This window comes from Archocentrus centrarchus, chromosome 17 (assembly GCF_007364275.1).
Source record: "Archocentrus centrarchus isolate MPI-CPG fArcCen1 chromosome 17, fArcCen1, whole genome shotgun sequence".
Classification (NCBI taxonomy): domain Eukaryota; kingdom Metazoa; phylum Chordata; class Actinopteri; order Cichliformes; family Cichlidae; genus Archocentrus; species Archocentrus centrarchus.
Window position 1 is genome coordinate 6,295,808 of NC_044362.1, and position 26,539 is coordinate 6,322,346.

Here is a 26,539-nt window from a genome sequence, read left to right on the forward strand (position 1 = left end):
TTGTAAAACGATTTTTTAAAAAAGAAGACGGCTTTTATTTTGTCGTCTTGTTTCCTACTCTGGTCACGTGGTCTTCCAATATGGCCGCGCCCACAGGGTTGTAGCAGCTGATAGTAAGTTTGGTCCATGTGAGCGGGCTTTAAATGACAGTTGAGGAGCAGCAGGCTGCAGCTGACATCTCCACAGAGAGACGGAGGAGTTTGTGAACGCCTGCCTCAACCTCAGCACCGCCAACATGAGCAAGAACGATTTAATCCTGTGAGTACGTTTCTTTGTTTCCCTGGACAAACAGGAGCTTCTTACATTTGGCCGAACGCCGTCTAAACTGTGACCTTATGAAACCCGCGTCTGTTTTTCTTAAGAAACAGTTCTTATTGTGGGTTAGCGTTATTATAATTCCGCTTTCACAATAAAAAAAAAAAAAATAGCATTCCTCATTTCTCAAAGCTACGCAGCCCGGCACCGAAGCGAAGGTTCTTCCTCTTTTAAGAACTTCATTCACAAATCCAGCAGTCTAATACTGTCCTGTTCATATTTAAAGATCAGTTTACTTAGCAACATGAAAAACTACCTGAAGCAAATTCTGTGGATCGTCTAATTAATTCGGCATAGGTAATGATTTAAAAGTCTTACTAATCTTTTTGCTTCATTCTGTGTCAGTGACATCAACTCGGAGAGAGTCAGGGATTTCCTGAATTATCCCAGAAACCAAGACAAACTATGATAGAATTAAACGTTTAGGTTATAAAAACAGACTAACAGCAGCTATTTCAAGTTTGCACAAATCCTTCTTTTAAAGTTAAGTGAACTGCACGTAATTAGTCATCTGTGAAATTTCGATCCATCCTAAGCAGCGCTGTATTTAACTGTCGTTTCTCCTGCTTGGAGAAGATAAGCGAGCAGAGGAGTGTTATCTCCCAGAATCACTCTTTTGGTGAATGCCCTTCAGCTGGATGCCCAGTGTGATTGCAGGGGGGAAAGGGAAGGGTGGGCCTTTATTTTAGATAACACAAGGTCGCTGGTGTATTGTAAAGTGGTTAGGACACTATCGGCTCAGCTCCATTCTCTCAACTCTGTAATATAAATTGAAATCCCCAGTTTGCTTTGGCCATGCTGCAAATATCCTAAAGGCAAAATCAGTATAAATTTGTATTATTTTTCTACATTAAAGTGTTGTGTGATCAGTGTGAATAACAGGAGTCAATGTCGCCCAAGAATCCACCCAAAGTGTTCTTTCCTTACCATAAAAACAGGAAACACCAATTCTAAAATAGTGTTTTCCATCCAGCCCCAAGGACTTTCCTCAGCTGAAGAACGACACGTTCCTGAGAGCGGCACGAGGAGAGGAAACCGAACATGTCCCAGTCTGGTGTATGAGACAGGCTGGACGATATCTGCCAGGTACAGACTTCTGATCAGTTCTTGCCTCTCTGGTTTCTATCAAATGCACTGCACATTTCTGAATACCCTCAATAGGTGCCATCAAAATTTTTAGATTGTATTAGTCCATCTGGAAAAGGTTGTCCATGCATTTGTGTCATCATGCTTAGACTACTGTAATGCCCTCTTTACCGGCTTAAATAAATCATCTGTATCCCGGCTCCAAGTGATACAAAATGCAGCTGCTAGACTCTTAACTCGTTCTAGCAAACGAACACACATTACTCCTGTTCTGTTCTCTTTACACTGGCTTCCGGTTATTCAATTTAAGATCCTTCTGCTTACATTTAGAGCTTTAAATGGACAAACCCCTGACTATTTATCTCCGTTACTAGTTAAATCCATTCCTACACGTCGTCTTCGATCAGAAGATCAAAATCTCTTAGTTCCCCCACGCACAAGATTAAGGACTAGAGACAGATCTTTTCAAGCTATAGCCCCCAAGCTCTGGAACAACTTACCCCTTGAGCTCCGCCTAGCTGACTCTGTTGTTTCTTTTAAAAATCAATTGAAAACTTTTTTGTTCAACCAAGCTTTTCGTCAATTACTCTCATTGTATTGTCTTTTTTAATCTGTTGTTTTATTGCTGTTTTATTGCTTTTTTTTGATGCAAAGCTGTAATTCGTTTTTTAAATTGATTGTTTTGTACAGTGCTTTGTGACTTTTTGTCTGTGAAAGGCGCTTTATAAATAAACTTTACCTTACCCTTACCTTATTTTCTTCATGATCATAAGCATTAGGTTCACATCCCTGATAATCATTGATTCCATGTTACTGAGTTTTCCCACTGATTTTTAGTGTTTTGTTGAATCTAACCTGCAGAGTTCCGTGAGTCCAGAGCAGGGAAGGACTTTTTTGAGACATGTCAGTCACCAGAGGCATGCTGCGAGCTCACTCTGCAGGTATAGGCCTGGATTCTTGAGAAAAATCTAATTTCACAGTGTTAACATCAAGTCAGCAACATCATTATATTGTGTGAGATGAGGGAGTGGTTATTACACCACCCACAGGGTACCAACAAGAACAACATGAGTAACTTAGTTCTTTTTTTTTTTTCTTCACTTCCAGCCTCTGAGGCGTTTTTCCTTCGATGCTGCCATAATCTTCTCTGACATCCTAGTCGTCCCACAGGTGAGGCTGTTAAGACTCAGTATGTGTATGTGATATTTTTGTCAAATGTATAGTAGAAGAGGTTTTCTGTAATCACAAAAATTTACAGTTTTTCAGTAGAGAAAGTGGGTGTGTGTGGGTGTGGGTGTGTGTGTGGGTGTGGGTGAGAGAGAGAGAGCAAATGTTGGGTATAGAAAAGCGCTTGTGTGTGTGTGATTGGGTGACTGAGGCTTTTAGAAAAAAAGTGCTTTGAGTGCTCAGTTAGACCCTTATTCCACCGACCGGGTGCCGGTGCCAGTATTTGAACCGTTCAGCAGTTTTTCCACCGCGAACGCACTCGGTGCTCGCCCGAAAAAAGGGTTCAACTCCGGCCCCGCAAGCTAGCTGGTCTGGAACCAAGAACATGTGACGAAAGCGGAAGAAGGGTGTGACTCAACATAAAGTTTTCTACTGCTGTTTCACTGCATGGTGTGTGTTACATGAGAAAAGTGATGCAGTTTTCACAGCTGTGAATTAGGTTGGGCCCTAAGGCTGAACTTGCTGCTTTGTATCAGTTCATGTCAGAGATAAAAGGACGCAAAGTGCTTTCGTAATCACTGTCTGTGTTTACCTCTGTGCCGCACACAGATGCTGCAGTAGTTTTGTTTGGACCATAAAACATGTTCGCAGCACAAGAAAGGAGAACGTGTTCTCCCACGTTTGTGCCCTTCGGCTTCCGTGTCCAGACGAGGACCCGCCCACACTCATACGTAAAGGAGCAGTTTACAAAGCGTGGTGGAAACACGGGCTCGTTCTTAAGTGTTTCACCGGTTCATTGAAACCTTGCTGGGATAGGTTCCAGCCCTAAGATAATGCGTGATCAAGAAAGCAGATAAATTGGTTGGATTTCAACTGATAGTTCTATTTGTTGACGTTTTTTTTTCTTCATTAGTCTTGGTTTCTTCCTCCTCCCTTCAGGCCATGGGCATGGATGTCCAGATGGTGGCAGGTAAAGGTCCAACATTCCCAGAGCCCCTGAAGGAGCCAGAGGACCTGCAGCGGCTGCGGGTCAAAGTGGATGTAGGCAAGGAGCTGGCCTACGTCTTCAGAGCCATCACACTGACCAGACACAAAATCGAGGGCAAAGTCCCACTAATCGGATTCAGCGGCGCTCCGGTTAGAAGCGAACATAGGCACACAAACGTGTTTATACATTTATAGAAAATGAAACGCTTGGGTCTTCTGAAAGCTCTCTTTCTCCCCCCTCTTTGCTGTGTCCCTCTACAGTGGACACTCATGTCCTACATGATAGAAGGCGGAGGCTCCAACACCCACTCTAAGGCGAAGCGTTGGCTGTACCGGCACCCAGAGGCCAGCCACATCCTGTTGAAGATGCTGACGGATGTGATTGTGGAGTATCTACTAGGACAAGTGTCAGCTGGTGCTCAGGTTAGACTTCAGTGACATGTGCAAAGCTAACAGATCACTCGATATAAATCTTTTTTGTTTTGATTTGGAAGGAAGACCATATGACATTCTCCTAGAAGAAAACAAGAAGACTTAAAAATGTTGAAAACCTGACAGGACTGAGTCAGTTTAAGTCTCATAGTTTAGGACGTTTAAGTGACAGACTTCAATAAATGTACATAAATAAATGCAGATTGTTGATCACACACCTTATGGAAACAAACAAACTCTACATCAGCACAAAGTACAGCTGAGGCAGCAGTTTTCTTGCTTTTGAGCACAGTCTGGGCACAAACCTAAATTACTACAGCAAGTCTAGACAGTCCTGCAATTTTCCATATTTGGGGCAGTACTATAAGTTTTCAGTGCGTCTTTCTTTTATGTTAACAAAGCAGTTTCAGCTCCCCCAGCATGGGTCAGCATTTAGTCTGCTTCACCTCTCAGTTTCTCTTGTCTTGAAAGCTTGATTTCATGAGCAGTGCTGCTTATTATAATACAGTTGTTTCTTACTCACCGTGTAGCTCTGCACTGCATAAATGATGTCTTCTGTCATTCGCGAGACATCGTGTCACCATCCACATGATTTTATTCGTGTGTTTTCCAGGCTCTGCAGGTGTTTGAATCCCACGCCGGCATTTTGGGACCTGCAGAGTTTAAAGAGTTCTCTCTGCCTTACCTCCGAGACATCGCCCGCCGCGTCAAAGATAAACTGAAGGAGGCAGGACAGGATGTTCCCATGGTGAGAGAGACACCAAACAGATGCGCACATAAACATACTTTTGTCCCTCAGTGTATAATTAGAAACAAATTTCCTCCATTCACACACATGCCATATATGTGGCCTTCTATGCTTGCACATCAGCCTGAATGCATTGCAAAGAAAGAATGACCTGCATATCAGATGCTAAGCTTCAAGCAACGCGATAGTAAAAAGCAGTTCTGTTTGTTTTATTTACTTATTTATTTATTGATCATTAGTTGCTGCTTTATTAGTTTCAGCATTTGGTTCTATTCTTATCAGCACTGCTTCCTCCCTGGAGGGATCATTAAGGATTCATGCAGTCTAATGAGAATCACTGTTCTGTGGCATTACCTGTAGGTGGCAGCATTTCCCCAACAATAGTTCATGAAGAAGTTAATAAGAAAATCTGTTTGTTTGCTTTTCTTTTTGTGTGGTTGTTTCAGATTGTGTTTGCAAAGGATGCTCACTACGCTCTAGAGGATCTGTCTGAGTCTAATTATGAAGTAGTCGGGCTGGACTGGACCATTGACCCACAATCAGCACGGTAACACAGACTTATTTTGTCCTTAGATTTTCCTGCAGCAGCGTTTGGCTCCAGACTCTGTGTTGAAGTCTGAGCTTTAATCAGCTCTGGCTCTTTCTGTTGGAGTTAGTAAGATTTGAACCAGTCAAGCATTTCTGGAATGTGATCCTGAATAGAGACGTAGCAATACAGTCAAAATCACACAATCTACCGTTACAGTTACACTGCAGAAAACTGGCTTGAAGTGAATGTAGCCAGACACAGCAGCGATGGTGGGCCGTACTGCTGACCTCCCTCTTGTTCCTGATCTACTCATCAGATACTTAACCTGCTGGTTGAAAGATTAACTTGTGTGTCCTCTGGTGTGCGTGTTTGTGAATTCAGGGAGCGCACAGGAGGGAAGGTCAGCCTGCAAGGAAACATGGACCCGTGTGCTCTGTACGCTCCAAAGGTAACCTCCAACTTCACTGTGCTTTAAAAGCCGTATGTAGAAATCTCAAAGCTCATACACTCCCTCACACACTCACAGCAGAATGATTAGAGAAAGCCTTCCATCCTCAGTCAGTCTTTGTAAAAGAAAAATATCTTTTTACTTTACATACAGCGAGGGTCAGTAGTGTCACACTGTTAAACTGTAGACGTGCAGGCCTGTAGACATATTTAACACCCTTCCACTTAACAAAGCCGATTAACTCTGGTAAAAGTGACATCCACTGTTTTCTATTCCATTTTTTTGCCTTTGATTTTTTTTTTTTTTGCTATAATTACATAATCATACACTGTTGATCTGGAAAGTTTTTGTCTTTGAAGTTTTCCATGCTTCTTCTTTAATCATGTTACTTAGTCTGGGGTCAGTTTCCCAGGATATTGGCTGTGGTGTCATCTGTACCAGCTGTTGCTGTTGGTCACAGCAACATCAGGCTGCTTGGCAACTGGATTATTGTCATCCCCTCAAACATCTTATTTTCTGCTCGGTGTGGTGCAAAAAAAAAAAAGATACCAAACGGCACAATGAAGACTTTTATAATATTCAGTCATCTGTGATGGTGATTAAAGAAAGTAATCTGTTTGAAATGTCCCTCATTTCACTCCACATATTTATTACCATGTCTAATAACTGTGTTCAGGTCATTTTAGAAGATCCTGTGTGACTAAAGAGCTTTTAACCACTATTGGAGGAAAAAAAAACCACTTACCTAACCATGGATACTAATTTTTATTGATTTATTTAGTTATATTTCATTAAATAATCACACTCTGTTCTGTCCATAAATGCAACCCTGCAAAGTACAGAGTCCCTGTTAAACAGGTGTGATGTAATCTATGATTCCAGTAGCACTGTAGCATCTTTGAAGGAGAGCATCTCTCTGTAGGAGTAAAAACTCGCTCCTTTATACTGGCAGCGATGACCTGAAACATCTCTATCTCTTGATTATGGTGGCCACAGACAATCTGCTGAGATTAGCTTGCACTCCTTGTCCTGATTCCCTCATTATCATTCAGAGAACATGTTCTCTCACAGTTGCGCTAATTTCATCTAAAATTACACTCCGCCACCTCTTACACGCGCTCTTCTTCCTCCTCTGCCTCTCACTCGGCTTCTGTCAGTTGCTGAATTCAACCTTCAGCTCACCCGTGCACTTTGAACTGGTGCGTGTATGTGTTACATCACATCATTGGCGACGAGTGTGAAGAATTGTGTGTTTGTTGCAGGGAATGACATCTGTGCTGTAATTGCGCTTAACTTCTGCCACCTGTTGTTGCTGTTAAGCATCCCAGTGAAAATGTATCTTTGTGACTGAGAATGTGTTTTGCCAAAAGGGGTGTCGTCCACAATTTGTGTGTAACGAAGCGGAAGATTGATGGATGGATAGCTGGAAATTGTAGGACTGTGACAAAGGACTGAATCAATTAAACGTTTTTGTTCACAGAATCCAAGTTGGTGTTTTAGCAGTTCAGAAAAACTTTGTTGGGGTTCTTTTGTTTCGTTTTTTAGCTTCAGAACTGTCTTAATTCTTGGCATAAATTGTGAATCTCTGTTCCTCCACATCCCAGAGGTGCTCTGTTGGACTGACTTGTGGTGACTGCGGAGGCTGTTTGAGGACAGTGAATTCATTTGTCATGTTTAAGAAACCAGCTTGAGATGATTTGAGTTTTGTGACATGGTGTGTTATCCTGCTGGAAGCAGCCATCAGAAGATGGGCACACTGTGGTTGTAAAGGCATGGATGTGGTCTGCAGCAATACTCAGGTAGGCTGTGGCATGTAAAGAATGCTCAGTTGTTGCCAAGTGTGCCAAGAAGATATCCCCCTTACCATTACTGCAGCAGCAGCAGCCTGAACTACTGATACACGGCATGATGGATCCGTGCTTTCACGTTGTTTTATGCTAAATTCTGACCCTACTGAATTTTGGTGAGCCTGTGTGAATTTTTTCCTGCCCAGGGCACTATTATTTATTTTATATATATATATTTTTTTTTTATTGTTTCTCTGTAAACCCTAGTGATGGTTGTGTGGGGAAACTCCCAGTAGATCCAGTTTCTGAAACACTCAGACCCACCAACAACCACGCCACATTCAGTCACTCGATGCTTCTTTCTTCCTCATTCTGATGCTCAGTTTGAGGTTCAGGAGGTCGATGCCTAATGTATCGAGTTGCTGCCATGTGATTGGGTGATTTAGATTTGTGTTAAACAGCCAATAAAGTGGGCGGCGAGTATGAAACTAAAACTCGTTACAGCGAAGTTTATGGTTCTGAACGCTCTCTTGTTCTCTTCAGGAGCGCATTTCTGACATCGTGAAGAAGATGTTAGACGGTTTTGGCGCAAGGGGCTACATCGCTAACCTCGGCCACGGCGTTTACCCCGACATGGAGCCGGAGAACATCGGCGCCTTCGTCGAAGCTGTGCACCAACACTCTAAACAGCTCATCAAACAGATGTGAAGATAAATATGTCTTATGAGGCTGATGGAAGAAAAATGTATGATGATGCATTATTTTATTAAAAGAGGAAAGTAGCAGGTGTCTGTGTTTGAATCTCAAAACAACAAAAATCATTAAAAACATTTTGTTTTCAGCACATGAAAAATGGAAAATCCTTTCTCTGTTATTTTAGACAATTTTCATTATGGGGCTGATTTTTTTTTCAACAGGGGAAAAACAAATGTGTGGACACTAATATAAGATGAAAAACATCAAAATCAGCGTGTAATTTCATCTGCCGGAGCTCTCCAGGACAAACATGGTGATTTTGTTTTTTTTCCAAAGACAAGATTTTCTATTCAGCTATAATATGTTTTTCTGACCACGACTGGATTATGTGTTTGGACTGAAAAGGAAAGTACATGCACGCTGCATTTTAACTGAATGGGATTGTATTTTTATTAATATTAGATCAAAAAGGTCTAAAGAGCTTTGACTATGTACTGTTTTTTTTTTTTTTTTAATCCAATCTCAGTTCTCTAAAATGTCCCTGCAGCACTTCCAAAAAAGGAGACAAATTTCTAAATATCTGTAAACATCTTCAAACTGAGCTCTTTATCAGTACGAGGAGTTTCTTTCTCAAAGGCTGCCAAAGTAAAAAAATAAATAAAAGACCCAAACTGCTGTAAAAACAAAAATGGGTGATTTGGCAGCAAGGGACACTCTGCTGCAGTTATGAAATCAATTTTTAAAGGAAAAATGTCAGCACGCAGCAGTTGATCATTCCGCCATCTAACATCTTAAATGTGAACAAATCTCCTGCTGAATCGCAGCAGGAGGAGTTTTATTTTTACTCCCGCTGATAGAAAATCTTTTAACAAATGCACATTGTACAAGACGATGTTGCTTTGGTCTGATTTTTATCTTAAATCTGAATTTTGTATAGAAAAAGTGGTTTATTGGGGGCAGTGTGTGATTGAAGTCTATTTATTTCTTTTCCATTAAATAAATATTTAAGTTTAAATATAAATATATTATTCACTTCAATTCAATTGTATTTATATAGCACCAAATCACAACAAACAGTCCCCTCAAGGTAAGGACCGTACAATAATACAGAGAAAACCCAACAGACAAAACAACCCCCTGTGAGCACTTGGCGACAGTGGGAAGGAAAAACCTCCAGCAGAACCAGGCTCAGGGAGGGGCAGCCATCTGCTGAGACCGGCTGGGGCTGAGGGGACAGAGACAGGACAAAAGACATGCTGTGGAAAAGAGACAGAGATTAATATTATATTATGTTCTTAAATTTCCATTTTACAGGAAACGCACAACCCACGGCCACTCAGGCTGGACAGGCTTTGAGGAGTGTATTAATCCTTCATTCTGTCCACCACTTTGATGCTGGCTCAAATATGTCCACCAATGGGGGAATTGCTTTGACAGCTGGTACATGCTGTTCTCAAGATGAATTGTAACAGTACTCCTGGTGTAGTACTGTAGACCTAATACCCTAAATTACAGTGGAAATACTTTGGCGCTGGATGGACTGAAACATAATGTCCCTGAGGTTGGATTTAGGATTGGATTTAGGTCAGGCGAGCGCGGGGGCCACTCAGTGGTATCAGTTCATTCATGCCTGCATACTTTTCGCCACATGAGGTCGGGAATTGTTGTGCTCCCAAGACCAACCGCACCAACATAGGGTCTGACGGTGGGTCCAAGAATTTCATCCTGATACCTGATGACAGTCAGGGTGCTGTTGTCTATCCTGTAGAGGGCTGCGCCTCCCTCCCCAGACCATCACTGACCCACCACCAAACCGGTCACGCTGAACGATGTTACAGGCAGCATAACGTTCTCCACAGCTTCTCCAGACCCTTTCACGTCTGTCACATGTGCTCAGGGTGAACCTGCTCTCGTCTGTGAAAAGCAGACAAATGCCAGTGCTATGCAGATGATACCCAGCTTTATCTATCCATGAAGCCAGATGACACACATCAATTAGTTAAACTGCAGGAATGTCTTAAAGACATTAAGGCCTGGATGACCTCTAATTTCCTGCTTCTAAATTCAGATAAAATTGAAGTTGTCGTACTCGGCCCCACAAATCTTAGAAACATGGTGTCAAACCAGATACTTACTCTGGATGGCATTACTTTGGCCTGCAGTAACACTGTGAGAAACCTTGGAGTCACTTTTGACCAGGATATGTCCTTCAATGCACATATTAAGCAAATATGTAGGACTGCTGTCTTTATTTGCACAATATTTTTAAAATGAGAAACATCCTGTCAAAGTGATGCTGAAAAGATAATTCATGTATATATTACTTATATGCTGGACTACTGTAATTCATTATTATCAGGCTGTAAGACTGCTGGGGGACTTCATGTGATACACTGAGATGCTCAAAGAATTTCTTCTCCATTTACCTCTTTTCACTCCCCATGTGTTTATATACCACTGCAGCGTGTCTTATCTCCCGTAGTCTGTCTGCATATGTTCTCTTTCTTCTTTTCTTTCCCTCATCCCATAACTGGTTGCAGCAGATGACCGCCCCTCCCTGAGCCTGGTTCTGCTGGATGTTTTTTCCTGTTAAAAGGGAGTTTTTCCTTCCCACGGTCACCAAGTGCTTTCTCATAGTGGGTTGTTTGATTGTTGGGGTTTACCTAACAGTATAAATCACCCTGAGATGGCTGTTGTTGTGATTTGGTGCTATATAAATAAACCTGAATAGAATTTAATTGAGTTGAATCCCAGCAGATTTTAGAGCATTTCGTGCTTTTACATGCTGACCAGCTTTATGGAGATGCAGATTTCCTTTTCCTGAAGGACTTAGCACCTGCCCTGTTCCAAAACTACTACCAAATGGTTTGCTGACCATGCTTTTACTGTGCTTGACTGGCCAGCCTACGTGCCCAATTTTTACACCTCAGAGGAATATTGTCAAGATGAAAATGAAGAACGTCCGACCCCAAAAATCCACCTTCAGTAATACCTCAGCAGCACCACAAATGGATCACCTCTATGCCACACTGATGCAGTAATTCACGGTAAAGCAGTTCCAACCGAGCATTTAGAGTGAAGATATTTTTCAAAAGCTGGACATCAGTGTGTAATTTGAGATACTAGATTTCTGATTTTTAATAACCTATAAGTCATAATCAGATTTAAAATATTCCACTGGATATGGAATATATGAAAGTTTACTTTTTAAAATAAAGTCATTTTGATTAGGCATTGAGTTTTGTCACACAGGCCTGGCAACCCTTGTTAATGCAACCCATATTATTTTAATAACTGAGGCCTATTCTAGGTTTGGGGTAAAAGGGCTCAAATAGTGCAAAGAGTATTTCAAAAGCCACTTATATACTTTATGTTTGCATTGATGGCTTAAACAAAGACAGTGATTCAAGGCTGAGGTCTGGGCTGGAAAATGGGACAGAGACGTACCAGTGACTGGGTCTGTAACTGGGACAAAAGTGAGACGGTGTCCTGCCTGAAGGTGTGGAAACAAGTTTTCATCTGACAGTCTCAAGTCCTTTGAGAAATGCTTTGTAATGAACATCTTTATAAATAAACAGCTTAAACAGCACAGAACAGCGTGGCCTCTAGAACACAGTAAATTGAACGAATCAGCTCCTAAAGAAAAAAGTTACACTGAAGATATCTTTAATTCTGACCTGAGTTTCCCTCTCAGCTCTAGTAGGCCTGGTTAACAGCTTGACCCTGATGGAACTGAGCAGTTTGCACTGTTCTGACAACATGTTACATAATAGCTTCTCAGACTTGGCTAAGTCCTTCACAGTTTCTGCCATTTGTGAAGTCAAATCCAAGTGATAACCACCACAGCTGAGAGCTGTTTTTCCAAAGATCCCAAGACAAGTCAGGCTGCCTGTGTCAGCACTCCAAATGGGAACTAAAAGTCTGCGCTCATCTTCTCAGACTGCAAATGACTGATTGGAAGGAAAACCTTCAAAATGACTATAATGAGTGTCATGAAGGAGAAACATCTTGGATGGCCCTGTTTTTCAGCTCTGGAGGGATTACCCCTGGCAGGTACGTGTGCGGGTGTGTTGCGCCCTTATAGTTTATGGATGCAGCGAGCTCATTAACCTCTCCGTGAGCCTGGATGTGCTGGAGGTTTCTTCCTGCTATAAAAGGGAGTTTTTCCTTCCTACTGTCGTCAAGTGCTTGTTCAGGTTCATCTGATTTTTGGTGTTTTCTCTGTATTATTGTAGGGTCTTTACCTTACAATATAAAGCACCTTGATTTGGTGCTATGTAAATTGAATTGAATTGACTTGAACAGCATTTTCTCCTTTATGAATTCCTGAATGAATGAGTGTGACCTTGATAGAAGTTAAAGTCAAAAAATAAATAAAAATAACAGCATTCTGCATTGTGCTTCATAGTCTGATTTCTCCACTTTGCCATCGAGTGAACTTAAATTTTACAGAAAAAACACTGCCATGAAATATTATATGACTTAACAGTTAATGAACACACCTTTAATGAAGGTTCACCTTCGTGTTAATATGACTGAACAAAGTCCAGAGAGCTGTCTGGACTAAATCCAAAGATCATCTGAGTTGATTTAGAGCTAAAAATACCTTTCGAGGAGACCATTGTTAAAGGCACCCACAGAGTTGTATTTCTTCATTGGAGAGACGGGTCATGCTAACATGATTTTTTTCAGGTTAATGAGGTCATGAATGTCTTAATTTGCTAGATGCAGAATCCATAAAACAGACACTTTCCTACAAGCGAAACATTCACTCAGTCAAGCCCAGGATGTGTTTTTACTGTTGCTGGTGAGTCAAAGAGCAAAAAGTGTGGAATCACTTCATGCCAGGTTCAAATGTCACTTGACGACAGGCAGTGGTGTTAAAGTTGAGCATAATCTCCACCAATCAGGACTCATCACTCTGAACTCCTTCCAGCTCAGCTGCCAATGAAACACTTTACCAAAAAAAAAACAAAACATTTACTGGCACCCAGTCACAATCCTCAAGGTCTTTAGTCGCCATGAATTTAACAATTTAGTAAATGGGGGATAAACACAAAGCTACATTTTATTACACAGAAATCACACGCATCATTACTTAATCATAACAGGAGCTCAGAGAAGAAATCAGTTAATCCAAAATCGTGGGTTTTTTTTTTTTGGTTTTTTTTTCCGGGAGGCGGCTAAGAGCGTCAGATAAGCAGATTCTAGTAAATCCGTTTGTTGTTGCTGCTGCTGATGCTGTTGTTGTTGTTGTTGTGAAGGATTCCAGCAAACATCATGTGACCCCCACTGAGGGGTTTGAGGGAGCTGACTTCTGGGGTTTCCTTCAATCCGGTCTGTGGATTACAGCAGTGACGCCGGGTTGTTGTTCCTGTGGACAGCTCTAAACCGAGTCCACTCATTTTAGCAGGTAGTGGTTTGATGGAGGCCTGAACTTTATTGTGAAAGGATTTCTCCACAAATGGATTTCGGGCAGTTTGACGGGGCATTTGAAAACAGTCATTTCTTCAACATAACTTAATGTGTAAAACATGAAGTAATAACAATAATACAGGAAATAAGGTGAGAAATGGGGGATGGATATTGTGTGTTTTAGTAAGTTTGGTCAATTAAAGGATTTTTATTGTTTAAAAACCCAACAAACTATCCAGTTAAAGCATTTAACACATCAAAATCTGTTCATCTGTCCATTAATAAACATTACATTTGGGTTGCACCCCCTCAATTTGCACTTTAAATAGCGTGTTAATGTTTCATGTTGTTAATCCACACAAAAAATACATTTAAAAATTAATGCATCTACTTATTAAATGTAATTTTGCCATAACCACAAGAACAGAATTTAAGCTGACTAATATTTCAAATTAACTTCTCAACTAGGAGGAAGGTCTCTAAAGTCATGTTGAAACATACCTTAAAGTGGGCCCAGTTATTTATTTATTTTTTTAAATGATCAATCACTTATATTGCATGTTTCATGTTATTTTCCTGAAAAACAGCTGGAGTTTTGTTAATATTACAAATGCTACTTTAGGCAGTTGCAGACTATTTAAACTGTCAAATCATCTGTAGAGCCTGTGAGCGTTTACAGTGAGCCTGGCTGAAAACATGCAGAAACATGTCATCCAGCACGGTGCAGCAGTGTGGCCGTGCAGCAGTGCCTTTGTTGTTAAAATGGAAGCTGAATGAAAAGTAGAAATTCAGCTTCCAGATAATTAAGACTGTTCAACAGTGAGTGTTATTAATATGTACAAAAATACACAAAGCTCAAAGCAGCTGATGAGAGGGGAAACAGCAGCAGGCTTTCATTCATCTCAGTCCTTTGTGTCGCTGCGGTAACACACACTCTCTCTCTCTCTCTCTCTCTCTCTCTCTCTCTCTCTCACACACACACACACACACACAGTATACATGGAGGCTTTTGTTGTGGCCCCCATATTGCGTAAACAGTGAAGACAAATGAACAAAAATCACCGCTGATTGTCGACAGGTAAGACTGAAGCGCCTTGGGCTGTGTGTCAGTGGGCCATCTGGGAATAAAATGGCAGGCTGAGTGTGTGTGTGTGTGTGTGTGTGTGTGTGTGTGTGTGAGTGTGAGTGTGAGAGAGAGAGAGAGAGAGAGAAAAGGTAACAATGAATCTATGCTCTTTAGAAATGGAGATCAATTTCCACATGGTCGCTTTAAAGGCTTTGGCAGGAGAATAATATATAAGTGTGTGTGTTTCTGTGTTGTGTCTGTGAATCATTTCATTGTGTGCATTTGTGTGTGTGTGTGTGTGTGTGGCTGGCTTTTATGTACTTATTTTGTGCACAGAGACTGAACAGGTGGATGTGTGGTTGTGGGTTTCTCCGTGTGTGTGTGTGTGTGTGTGTGTGTGTGTGTGTGTGTGTGTGTGTGTGTGTGTGTGTGTGTGTGTGAGAGAGTGCCTTTGAAGGAGGTCCAGGCTCCATCTCTCAGCAAATCAGCAGGCCTGAAAATCCAATCTGCCTGGAGAGACAGCAGGCTGTACATCATCTGCCATGGATGGACACTATCAGCGCTTTATCAGTGACCGCCCCCCACCCAATACACACACACACACACACACACACACACACACACACACACACACACACACACACACACACACACACACTTTCAATGAGCACATGCATGAAAGAACACACACAGCCCACTGTGACAGAGACTGATGGGTATTATTACCATAGTGGTTGTGTGGAGGGAGGTGGAGGCAGAAAGTGAAACTCTGGCTTTAGTCTGAGGACCTTGAGATGCTTTACACTAATGCAGATGCTGACAGCTGTGACAGTCCCTCTTTGGTGATGATACCTTTATATTCTAGCATGTATGCCATGCTGATATTAACCTCTGTTGGTACCAACGTACTCACAAATGGTCCTACATCACACCATCACACTCATTTGAATAATGGCGGACTGTTTCCAAAAGACTTCATACCATCAGCAAGTTGAAGCTGACGAAGTGAAGGTGTGGGAGGAGGGGGGGGGGTTTCCAAGGCTCTATTTGACCGTTAAAGAAACTCTGATGGTATGAGTCATTATAATCAGATAAAAATAAATAAGTTGAAGGTAAAAAAGAAAAAAGTTAAGGCAGAACTCTCAATAAGAGTGTTGCATTTTTTTTTTATGTTCAGACTCAAAGCTGTCACGTGCTCTCACTTTGTCACAATTGGACGGCTATTTTTGGACAGGTTAGAGGACCAGAAGTGTATATACTGTATATACACATGTCACAGTAGCCACATCTATCTCTCATACACCCCGTGGGCAATAAAAGGCACAAGGAATACAGGGATGGTGCACTGACTGGCTGCAGGCTAACTAAAGGTAACATATTATAGATCAGAAAAAAGATTCAGCTCTCTTGTGACACATCTGCCTCTTTTACTTTTCTAAGACAAGCAGCAGAGACGGGACCGGGTGCAAGGACGGCCACGACTTCCTGAGGAGGCTGACTCAGTGCTGAGATTCATATTTTTTAGATAAATAGCATGTTAGCTTTAGTTGGCCTGCAGATGACTGAGGCCAAAACAACAAACCTGATGCTATCGTGTTGTATTATTTAACTGGCGCCAGAATACCAACCCACATGAGAGCTTTATGTCAGAACTGAAAGTGAAACTGAAAAATGAGGCAGCAGAACTGGAGAAAGAAGTCCACACAGAGCAAAAAAAATCCAGATCAGTACAAGAAAGAGTAAAATATATAATCCAACAGAGCACTATTGTATTTGTTTGTATTTTGAAAGGCTTATAGGTCATGAAAATCAGAACTCCAGTGTCTCAGAGTTTTAGAGTGTTTTATCTTTTGAGCTTGAGTAAATTACTATTCAGACAGTATAAATACTGTGTATATCTCGGTCTAGTGCAGCACACACCACCACAATGATGGGAAAGACCGCTGACTTGACAGTTGTCCAGATGATGATCATCGACAGCCTCCACAAGGAGGGTAAACCACAGAAGGTCACTGCTGAAAAGGCCGGCTGTTCAGAGTGCTGGACCGAACTGTACTAATGGTAAACTGACTGAGAGGGAAAAGTGTGGTAGGAAAAGGTACACAAACAACAGGGATGACCGCAGCCTTCAGAGGATTGTCAAGAAACGTTTATTCAAGAACTCCGGCAAACTTCACAAGGAGTCAGGTATGAGGTATTACGAGAAGCCCAATAATATCGACGAGCTATCAAATCAGCCTGGCCTTCAATAATGCCACAAGCTGAGCTCCTGCCTACAACGCCACATGATGTAGTGGTTCATAGAAAAGGAGCCCCAACCAAATACTGATTGTATAGATAAATATACTTTCCCAAAGTTTGACATTTCTGTATTGTTTGATCTTTGGGAATTCTCTAATTATTTATTTCAGAACTGAATTTCTGATTTCCATGAGCTATAAACCATAATCATCAAATTACAAAAAAAAAAAAGAAAGGCTTGAAATATTTCACTTTACATGTAATGACTACAGACTACATGAAAGTGAACTTTTTTCAGTTCTAATTTAAAAAATGAAGTTTTTTAGAGGTATTATTTTTTTCGCATTTGCTAACAAAAACAAAAGCAAATAGAGCCTGCAAACAAAAGCTGGAGAAGTACACAAGACATAGGAAAACATAATAAAACATGCAGACAGCATCAGCTCACTTTTTAAACATATAATTAACTAAACTTGTGATTTAGAGAGCACTGCGAATTGTGAGATTGCAAATAAATACCACCAGCTTGGCAAGTAGATGACAGGCGGGTTGTGTTGTTGTGTTTGGGACAGGAAGCACACTTGGTTCAGTCACCCCACAGAGCGAGCGTGTGCAGGGTGTGAAATATACGCAGGATATACATGTCTACAGTGTTTCGGTGTCTAAGTGTACTTACGAGTGGGAGGGGCAGAGCGAAGGGAAAGAGAGACAGATTGGGGGACACAGTGCAGAGTGAGGTGAAAAAGACTGAGCTTATAGCAATCACTCTTCCATCTCTCTGTCTGGATAATTAATATAAATCTGCTCATTTATCTTCAGCCAATCAATCTAGATCCACACTCACACACATAGGCGCGGACACACACACACGCAGCGTTACGAGCACACTTAATGCTTCTTGATGCCCTGATTGTCTGCTTATATGGCTCTGCAGAAATCTGTAATGAGTGAGAATGAAGCAGGGAAGGAGAGATAGAAGAAAAATATTCTGATTAGAGAAAAATGAGTGAAAGATTGATGGAACTCCATCAGCCTCCGTGTGCTTCATTTATCACTCGGGCAGATTGGTTGGATGGGTGAAAATACAAGGACTGCACCACAGAAGCTGGGAGGATATATGGGCTTTTAGCCATTTTGGATCACCTGCTGTTGCAGAGTTTGAGATTTAGCTAATGGAATTCCAGGTTATTACAAGCTGGCTGTTATATATTCATAGTTTTGTTTAAACAGCAGTAAAATCACATCACATGAGCTGCTTTGCTTTGGAGGCAAAAATAGAACAAGAAGTTGGTGGGGGAAAAACTGAAGTTTCACCACTTGTTCCACTTCCGGTCCATAATATCCACCCACGAGAGCTTTGTTTTGGAACTGAAATTAAGAAAAATGAAGCAGCAAAACTGGAAAGAAACAGCACAGAAGCAGAATAAAGATAAACAATGAAATCTGTTATTTCTTTGAGCTTTTTTTTTTTTTTTTTCTTTTTTGCTGTATTTTTTATATTTGTTTTGTTTGATTCTTGGAAGATTGTTTTCATTTGTTATTTAACAGATCAGCCTTTTTGGGTACAATTCAGATCACTTTGAATGGTTTAGTTTTTAGAACCTGTTGTTGGGGGAAGAAGGGAAAGCCATAAATATAGTGGAATTAAAAGAGAAATAATTCCCTGAATAATATAGCAAAGTAGAAGACACATAAAGTGAGTTTTCGATCACTGCCCACAGTAGCTCACAGGTATTGGGTGACATGGGCACCTGCCTAAGGCTGCAGCTTGCCAGGGAATGGAACAAGGCCAATACGTTCACCGAGTAAGTTGTACAGGGCTCTGCAAAGTATGTAACTAGGCCCCACCTTCACATTGTGTCAGACTGGATGCTGGTGTTTAGAACTTCAGTGAGAATGTGATGCAGAACTGTCCTTGTGGTCATGTGGAAAAACCATGACAGTGAAGCGCAGGAACAGCAGCTGTAAAACTCTGATTTTAAATAAAAGTAACGGTCCTAATGAGCCAGCTTGGAGTGCATCCCTCTCTGTTGCCTCTGCCTGCTTGCCAACTATTTACTACATGAACATGTTTTCCAGTATCAGTCTGTCAGACACACAATACATGGGCACGACGGCATTTCTCATAGGGACACACAACCTAAAAACACACAACAGGTTTTAATGTCATTTTAGACAGACAGTTTATTGATCCAGAAGGAAATTCAGGCATTTTGAACTAATACAAGATGAAAAGTAATGGACTGACCCAGAGTACTGATGTCATACTGACTTTAAAATAATAACCCGAGCAGTATGGATGTACATGTTTTGGTACTAGCATCTAATCTGGTTTTAAATCCTGACACAGTTCTGAATTGCCACTGTTGAGGGTTTTTAATGATCTTATTTCAGTCACTGACTCTGGTCACTGCATTGCTCCGTTTCTGTTGGGCCGAGTGACACCTCCAAAATTAATGTTGATCTGGTTCCTTTAAGTCAACATCTGACACAGACGGCAACAAACCGGGTTGTAAAACTGGACAGTGATCCTAAACTCATTACACAGAGTAGATCAGTTGTCAAGTCCAGCTTTTTAATTTCTTTCTCTGCATCACTTCAAAATTTTAATCCATGCTTTTATCACAACTCGTTTAGACTCTGCCTTTAAATCCTCTCTTAAAACAAATTTCTTCTCTTTGGCTTTTAACTCAGTTTTTTTTTTTTTTATTGTTTTATCTGCGGTTTTATTTTATTTTGGCTCTTATTGTTTTAACTGCTGTCTTCTATGTGTATGTTTTTACTTGTGCACAGCACAACAGCACTGATTTGAAAGTGCTTTATAAATAAACTTGAGTTTTCAGCCAAGCCATGGTATCTAGCACTAGATGAAAATCAAGCTTTTTAAAGGAGGGAGGTTTGTACATTTTCTGTCTAACCAGCATGCAGAACGCTGGATAAAATATTACAGATTCATCACAAGTGTAGTTGGTAACGAATCAGTTTTTGCCTGACGAGCACATTATCGATTTGGTTAACTTTCACTGAGGTGCCATCATAAAGGTTTGCTGTGTTTGCATTGACAGTGTCCTGAGGTCAGTGAAGGGGAATTTCCACTGCCACAGGGCCACCTTTAAGGACGTTTGCACTATGCTGAACTTTTCAACCTTTTGTGATGTATTAAATCTTCCAAGAGCGTCTCATACCCTAGAGTTCAAACGCTGTACGTGCTAGTGTCTGCATGCACCTCAGCAGATAAACTTTGACCCAATCCATGCTGGTTCAACAGACTTTATAAAGAAAACATCCTTGTAACGTGTTTCACACTTTATTCATAGAAAAAGCACTGAGATTCCAACACAAATCAATATAAAATGGTAGTAGCGTTACATAAATAGTAATAAATTCTCGCTTTATAGACAGTAGCTCAAGAAGTCGCACAAAAAAAAAAAATTACAAAAAAAAAGTGTTGATGATAAGCTATGATACTTCTGTGGCAACAAATACTGGAGATACCTTTTCATAATCAGTAGCACAAAGAGGCAACAAACACTTTCAAATATCCCTTAAAGATGGAAAGAATTCAAAAACAAAAACAAACTGGGAAAACAGTAGGTGAACTAGATCTCTACCAGCACATATTACTCGCCTACAAACCAAAGAAAGACAGGGAGAACAAAAAAAAAAAAAGCTCAGGAACTGGCTGAGTTAGTTCATTAAAATAACTTCTTTGTTGTAATGCTGTCAGTGAATGCATCACATAAAGGCAGCTGACTGGAGCTTCTCAGCAAAATAACTTGTCTTTTGCAACACAGTAACCAAGAGATCGATTTATCCTTTCATTATCTTCATTATGTAGAAACCTTGCAGATTTACTTTGTTCTCCACAAGCTATTTCAGTGCACTGATGTCACCGTGCTTTAGGGTGGCAGAGGAAGGCGTCGCACTCAAATAGAACGGGCTTCGAATCCAGAGTCGTTCCTGTGTGCTTAAGAAAACAAACTATGGCAATGGGATAGATGACCTGAACTCAGCCAGTTTAATTAAGTCAAATGGAGCCAAGAAAGCAATAAAAAAAAAAAAAAAAAAAAGTTAAAAGGAACACGAGGTCCAGGCCGTCTTTTTGTTCATACAGTTGCGTTTCTTAGACGTTTGCGTATTGTTTTGTCTCACCACAGTGTTGCCACGCAATGCGACACCTCTGAGAAGACACTGAAGGCTTTAGTCCTGATTAAAGAAAACCAAGAAACAAAAATAAAAAGTAACAACCTTTGTACATTGATTGATCAGAAAGGCATTTTCCACCATCTTTCATTTTTGCCTCCTCTAAATGTTGCAGCTGATACAGGCTGGCGACTGTGCACTGTCCAAATACAAGCATGCTGGGTCTCCTTTGATCCCCCCCCATCCTCATTTTAATAGTGGTTCAGCCTGCTGGGTCTCTACACTTAGTTTTAAGGGGGGTATATTTAGGAGGGGACAAAGACCATCAAAGTGGTTCTGCATAGTCAGGTTTAGTAAGAATCCATTTACAAATGAATGCCTTCCTCACGTTACTCAACTCCAAATAACATGCTTACTTTTGGAAAACACATTTCCCCCCCAAATCTAAAGAACACAAATAATAATAGTAATTATAGCAAATAAACAAACAAAAAAGAAAAAGAAATGTACACAGGAGCACCTGAGAAATGCCTTGAAGTCTTGCTCTTAAAAAAAAAAAACAAATGCTGTCAAATACCCCGGTCCAAAACAATTCAAGTACACCCCGCCAAAAATCATAAAACCAAAACCATAACATACTTATCATAAATAATTATAACTTTACAATTTTCTGAATTGACACTTTAATATTTACAATATTTTAAATGCTAAATGCTACTACTTTTTGTTTTGTTTCTTTAAGTGGTGTCCCTGAGAACTGAGTTTAGCCTCTCTTCTTTTGCTCAGTTTTCCTCCCCCCCCACAATCCCATTCCCATTCTTCTATCTGCATTTCTTCAGATCCAAAAAGAAAGAAAAGAAAAGGAAAAAAAAAAGGCCCAGAGTTGTGACTGACTACCCAGGTTCTGGGTGAAGGTAGCTCTTGTGGAATGTAAAAGCAGACAGGAAAATGTTCCTCCATTCAAAAAGTGTTCCACCAATAAATAAATGCTGAAGCAGGCAGGAACGTACTGAAGAGGTATTTGTGTGAAGTGCTTTAACGATGACATTTAGTCTGACCAGTAAAAGATTCAAGCTCTTTCTGTACTGCATTACTGCCATTAACAACAACGCTTTGCCACTGGGTAAGAGAAGGGAGTGTGGAGATCCCCCGCAGAGACAAAATAGCTTTCTGTGCCAAGATATGTGGTCTCAAATGCATACAATGAAGTCATCAAGTATACTGTATCTGTGTTTGCACAACGACCCTCTGAGAAAGACGAGGACTCATCTTCAGTCTGTAATAATCACAACCAGCAGCCTTCCCAGGTAACTTTATACCTTTTCCATCACAAGACCAAGAAACTGAAGGAAACCTGTTTAGTTTAGCTTTTTCCCATGATAGGGACCAGTCTATTTACTTCTGTAACCATTCACCTGATGTTTAACATTTTACATGCAAGTTTTGTTTGGTTTTTTATGTTTTTAGTGTTTCTGAACACTACTTGAATACCTTTAATATTTTTTTGTCCATGTGGGACAAGAAGAATAAGCTAAAACCAAAACTGGATGCAGCAGGGCCAAAAAAACCCCTGTGTAGCATCAAGCTTAACATTATATTAAAATTATACTGAGGCTGCTGTAATCTGCCCCCCCTGCTTGGTCTAAAACATTCTAGGGAGTAGATTTTTTTTAAAGGCCTGAATTTTTCTGGCCCACGAATGCATGTTACTAAACCAAGTTAGTTAGCATAAGTAAATAACTCCCGCATCATATGTATATTTTTTATATTATATTATATATATATATATATATATATATATATATATATATATATATATATATATATATATATATATATATATATATATATATATATGAATGAGGCGACAAGACCATCAAAGTGGTTGTGCATAGTCAGGTTTAGTCAGCATCCATTTACAAATGAATGCATTCCTCACTTAAGCTAACCACAGGACTAGCCATCTGACTAGCCATGGCTAGTCCCATATAAATAGTCTATATTGACATATAAAGATGGTTGAGCTAATGAATTAGCAAATACCTGTTACCTTACACATGATCTTTTGTCATAAATGTCATAAAATGTGTCTTTTTTTGACAACCAAGCAGCAAAATAAGCTAACAGCACACTGACATATTTGCATATGGTATGTGTTCCCTGTTCCTGTGTGGGTTCTCTCTGGGTGCTCTGGCTTCCTCCCACAGTCCAAAGACATCCTTGTTAGGTCAGCTGGTGACTATAAACTGGTATGAATGTGTGAGAATGCAAGCATGACCTGTCCAGGTGTGCCCCATCTCTCGCCCTGTGACAGCCAGGATATGCTCCAGCACCACTGGCAATGCTTCCTAACACAGCTTGGTGTAGACATCGCCACAGCACACAAACTGAACACTATATTAAATGGTGAATAACATAAGTTATCTTACTACATCATCAGACAAATCTAAGCATGTTCCAGCAGCTCAGACACATCAAAGACATGCTGTCAACAGGCAACAGTGTTGCCACACACTGTCTTAATCCCAACATGTCCTGTATAGAACCTTTAGCATCATGTGCTGTTAGTGGGGATTTTAACCCAAACCTAAACAAGTGATTTTGGTGCCTATACCTAACCAACCAGTTAAACCAGTCTAAATTAGAGCAAGTAAAAACCAGATGCTAAACCAAAATTTCACCATGAGACATGATGCCAAAGAAAACCGCTGCAAGTTTTTCTAGGCCCAACTTAATAAGACTGCTTTGGCGACATCTGCTAGAAATGCAGTGAATTTTTGTTGGTTAAGACATGTGACCACAGGCCTCAAACTTCTCCCTTCAACAGTGTCATTCTGTGGTTTTACTGATTATTCAGCCAGCATCACGACACACCCAGGAAAGCATTTCTTTGAGAGAATACATCTGAGTTCTGGTTCTTGTGATGGAAAAGGGACTAACAGTCAACAAGTCCCCAACAGGTTCCAACACTTCCTTGCATAAACACAAGAAGGTGAACTTGTTTTTAAGTGATAAAAATGAAGCAGAGGCTTGATTGGTATTACTTGCCGACTAAATCTCAATGTAGTGATGGAAAAGTGGGCCCTGGAGTCTCACACATTTAAAAGGTTTTGGCCACAAATAGCTGAAGAGTATATTGAGACTCCACCAGTTATCACAGTTGTATTTTATCACTGTAAATAAGCTTATAGGAGGGCATAACAGATACACTGTATTTATATATAGACGTGTACATGGAGACTCAACCACCCTACCTCAGCTAAAGCAGCCTGAACGTCACTCTCAGAGTTCTGGATTTATAAAACACACACCCTGTGAAGCATCGTTGGTCTTCCTATTAAAGATATTCTTTAGAAACCAGCAGGTGAAGGTTTTTAAATCTGCAAGTAGTACCAACTTCTCCTACAGCGAGACCACGTGTGTAGTTCTGTATTCTGTCCTCTCTAGTCTAAAATGCCCTGAATGAAACAAGAGGCCATTTCTGATCAAGTTAAAGCTGACAGTACAGTCGAGGTATGACAGCAACACTACGCGTGTTTTTGACCTCAGTGGTTAATTTTTTTTTGGAATGACATTTCTTGCACTTTGAAAACCTCTTCTTCTTAACTCCAGCTGAAAGCATCTTCAGTACATGCAGCTAAATCATTTGGTTTTCATATCATTATTTTCCCCCATTAAACAAAAGTTTCTTTTGCTTTTATCATCACATTCTTTTGACTTTTTTTCCTTTTTTTTTTTTTTACATTAAATTTAACATCAGTCGGAGGGCAAAATACTTTCTCTCTCTTTTTGTTTAGGTGACATTTCAAACTTTTCCCCCTTTTGCAGTCTTAGTGAAGTAGAGCAACATACTGCAAACACTTCCTGGTTCACATTCAAGAAACAGAACAACAGGATAAAAACTCAGTCAGCAAATGGCTCAAAATACGTAAAAAGAATAAACAAAAACTTAAATTAGAAACATAAGTTTAACTGCTTCCCAAGAAGAGGGTCTCTGTGAGAGGAGGGTAAGGTCAGCCGAAGCGCTCCCTGACCAACATCATCAGTTTCTTCTTGCCCTTGTAGATCTGTTTCAGGTTGTCTATGAACTGGGCGAACTGAATGTGGCCGTCCTGCGCCAGCAGAAAAGTCTCCCGTGCTTTGCTCAGGAACTCTATGAACTCTCCATAGTGCCGCGGACTGATGTGTGTCAGTCGAGAGTGCGTGGTGTTGATATACGCCGAGATCGTGGCGTCCAGGAGCTGTCGCAGCGGTGCCTTGTCCGTTGACATCAGCTTCCCAGAGTTCCTTCTCCCGGGAATGCCCGCAAGACCCGGCGCAGTCATAGTACACCGCCGTAGGATGTCGGACAACACCGTGGCGCAGTGCACGCTCTTCACCACCAGCGGAATAATAGCTGCGAGCTCATTTTTCCCCAGTGAGTGGCTGAGCGCACAGGCCCACAGCACATCATTAATAGCTGGGTGAGTGTCTTGGTTGTAGGCCAGGTTAAGGTGTGTCATGGCCAGCGAGGCCAACTTGAATGAGCGCAGGGGGTATCCTCTATGCTCCATGTACCTCGCAATGGTAAACAGCTGCGAGTAGGTCATACCCGTCGACGCCGCGTCGATCACGATCTGATAGGCCGTCTCAAAGGCGATGTGGTCCTTCTCGCACAGCGTCAGAGCTGACAGGGCGCAGTTCTGAGGGTCCTTCATGGCACACTGCAGGGCCAAGGTCCTTGCACAGCTTGCAAGCTCCTCCCGCTGGGGGTAGTCGAGGCTGAGGCGCAGGATGGTGTTATGCGACATGACGGTGGCCGCCACTATGCTGGTGGCTTCAGTGGGTGTGAACAGAGTATACCAACTTTGTAAGATGCTCACCAGTGCCCGCAGACCTGATGAGAGAAAGAATAGATTTACCATTCAGTGGCTGTGACAGAATCACTCACTCTTCACTATAGTAAGCTCAACACTTTGGAGTACCGTCCAAATGCAGTACACTCAAAGCATCCAACAGTGCCTCACGAAAAGCAGCGTACAGCTGATGGTCACTACCAGAGCACTGTATACAAGCACACATTGAGCTGAAGGAAAGACTGATGAGTGGAAAGAGAGCAGAACATCGCTACATATACAGCCACAAAGTATTTGTACTTTTTATTTTATTATATATAGGAAACTACAGATGGAAAGAGAAATTCTGGGGGGGTTATTGGAGATAAAAGTTAAGTTCCAAATCATCATCATCCTCCTTCACCAGTTTTGATTACTTTCCCAGAGAGTCACTTTTGGTCAGTCTGTGAGCTACAATCAACATTAACTAGTAACTGACTGATGTGCTACTTTTCAAGCATTTAAGAGGAATTTTGAAGTTGTGTCTCAACCTGCAATTGTCCCAAAATGCTAAGTTGTTAAAATCGTGTAATCATTTTATTATACTTGAGGTAATTTGAGTCTCTGTTCTTGAAGGGTTCTGGATGCATGAATTTGACTCCTTA

The 26,539-nt window shown here is 41.0% G+C and overlaps 2 protein-coding genes across 2 annotated transcripts in view; one reads left to right on the plus strand and one right to left on the minus strand.

The window, feature by feature from the left end:
- Window positions 1-72: 72 nt before the first annotated feature.
- Window positions 73-8,325, plus strand: urod (uroporphyrinogen decarboxylase). Its single transcript, XM_030752051.1, has 10 exons — window positions 73-258; window positions 1,289-1,401; window positions 2,263-2,342; window positions 2,509-2,571; window positions 3,508-3,705; window positions 3,817-3,978; window positions 4,601-4,735; window positions 5,182-5,282; window positions 5,646-5,712; window positions 8,043-8,325. Exons 1-10 carry the CDS (start codon window positions 236-238, stop codon window positions 8,205-8,207), a joined length of 1,107 nt encoding a protein of 368 aa, XP_030607911.1. The 5' UTR covers window positions 73-235; the 3' UTR covers window positions 8,208-8,325.
- Window positions 8,326-22,929: 14,604 nt separating this feature from the next.
- The window catches only part of zswim5 (zinc finger, SWIM-type containing 5), a 63,894-nt gene continuing 60,284 nt past the window's right edge, over window positions 22,930-26,539 (minus strand). The window contains exon 16 of the mRNA XM_030750990.1: window positions 22,930-25,936. Coding sequence (XP_030606850.1) covers window positions 25,074-25,936 — 863 coding nt within the window. The 3' untranslated portion in view covers window positions 22,930-25,073. The remainder of the gene's footprint in view (window positions 25,937-26,539) is intronic.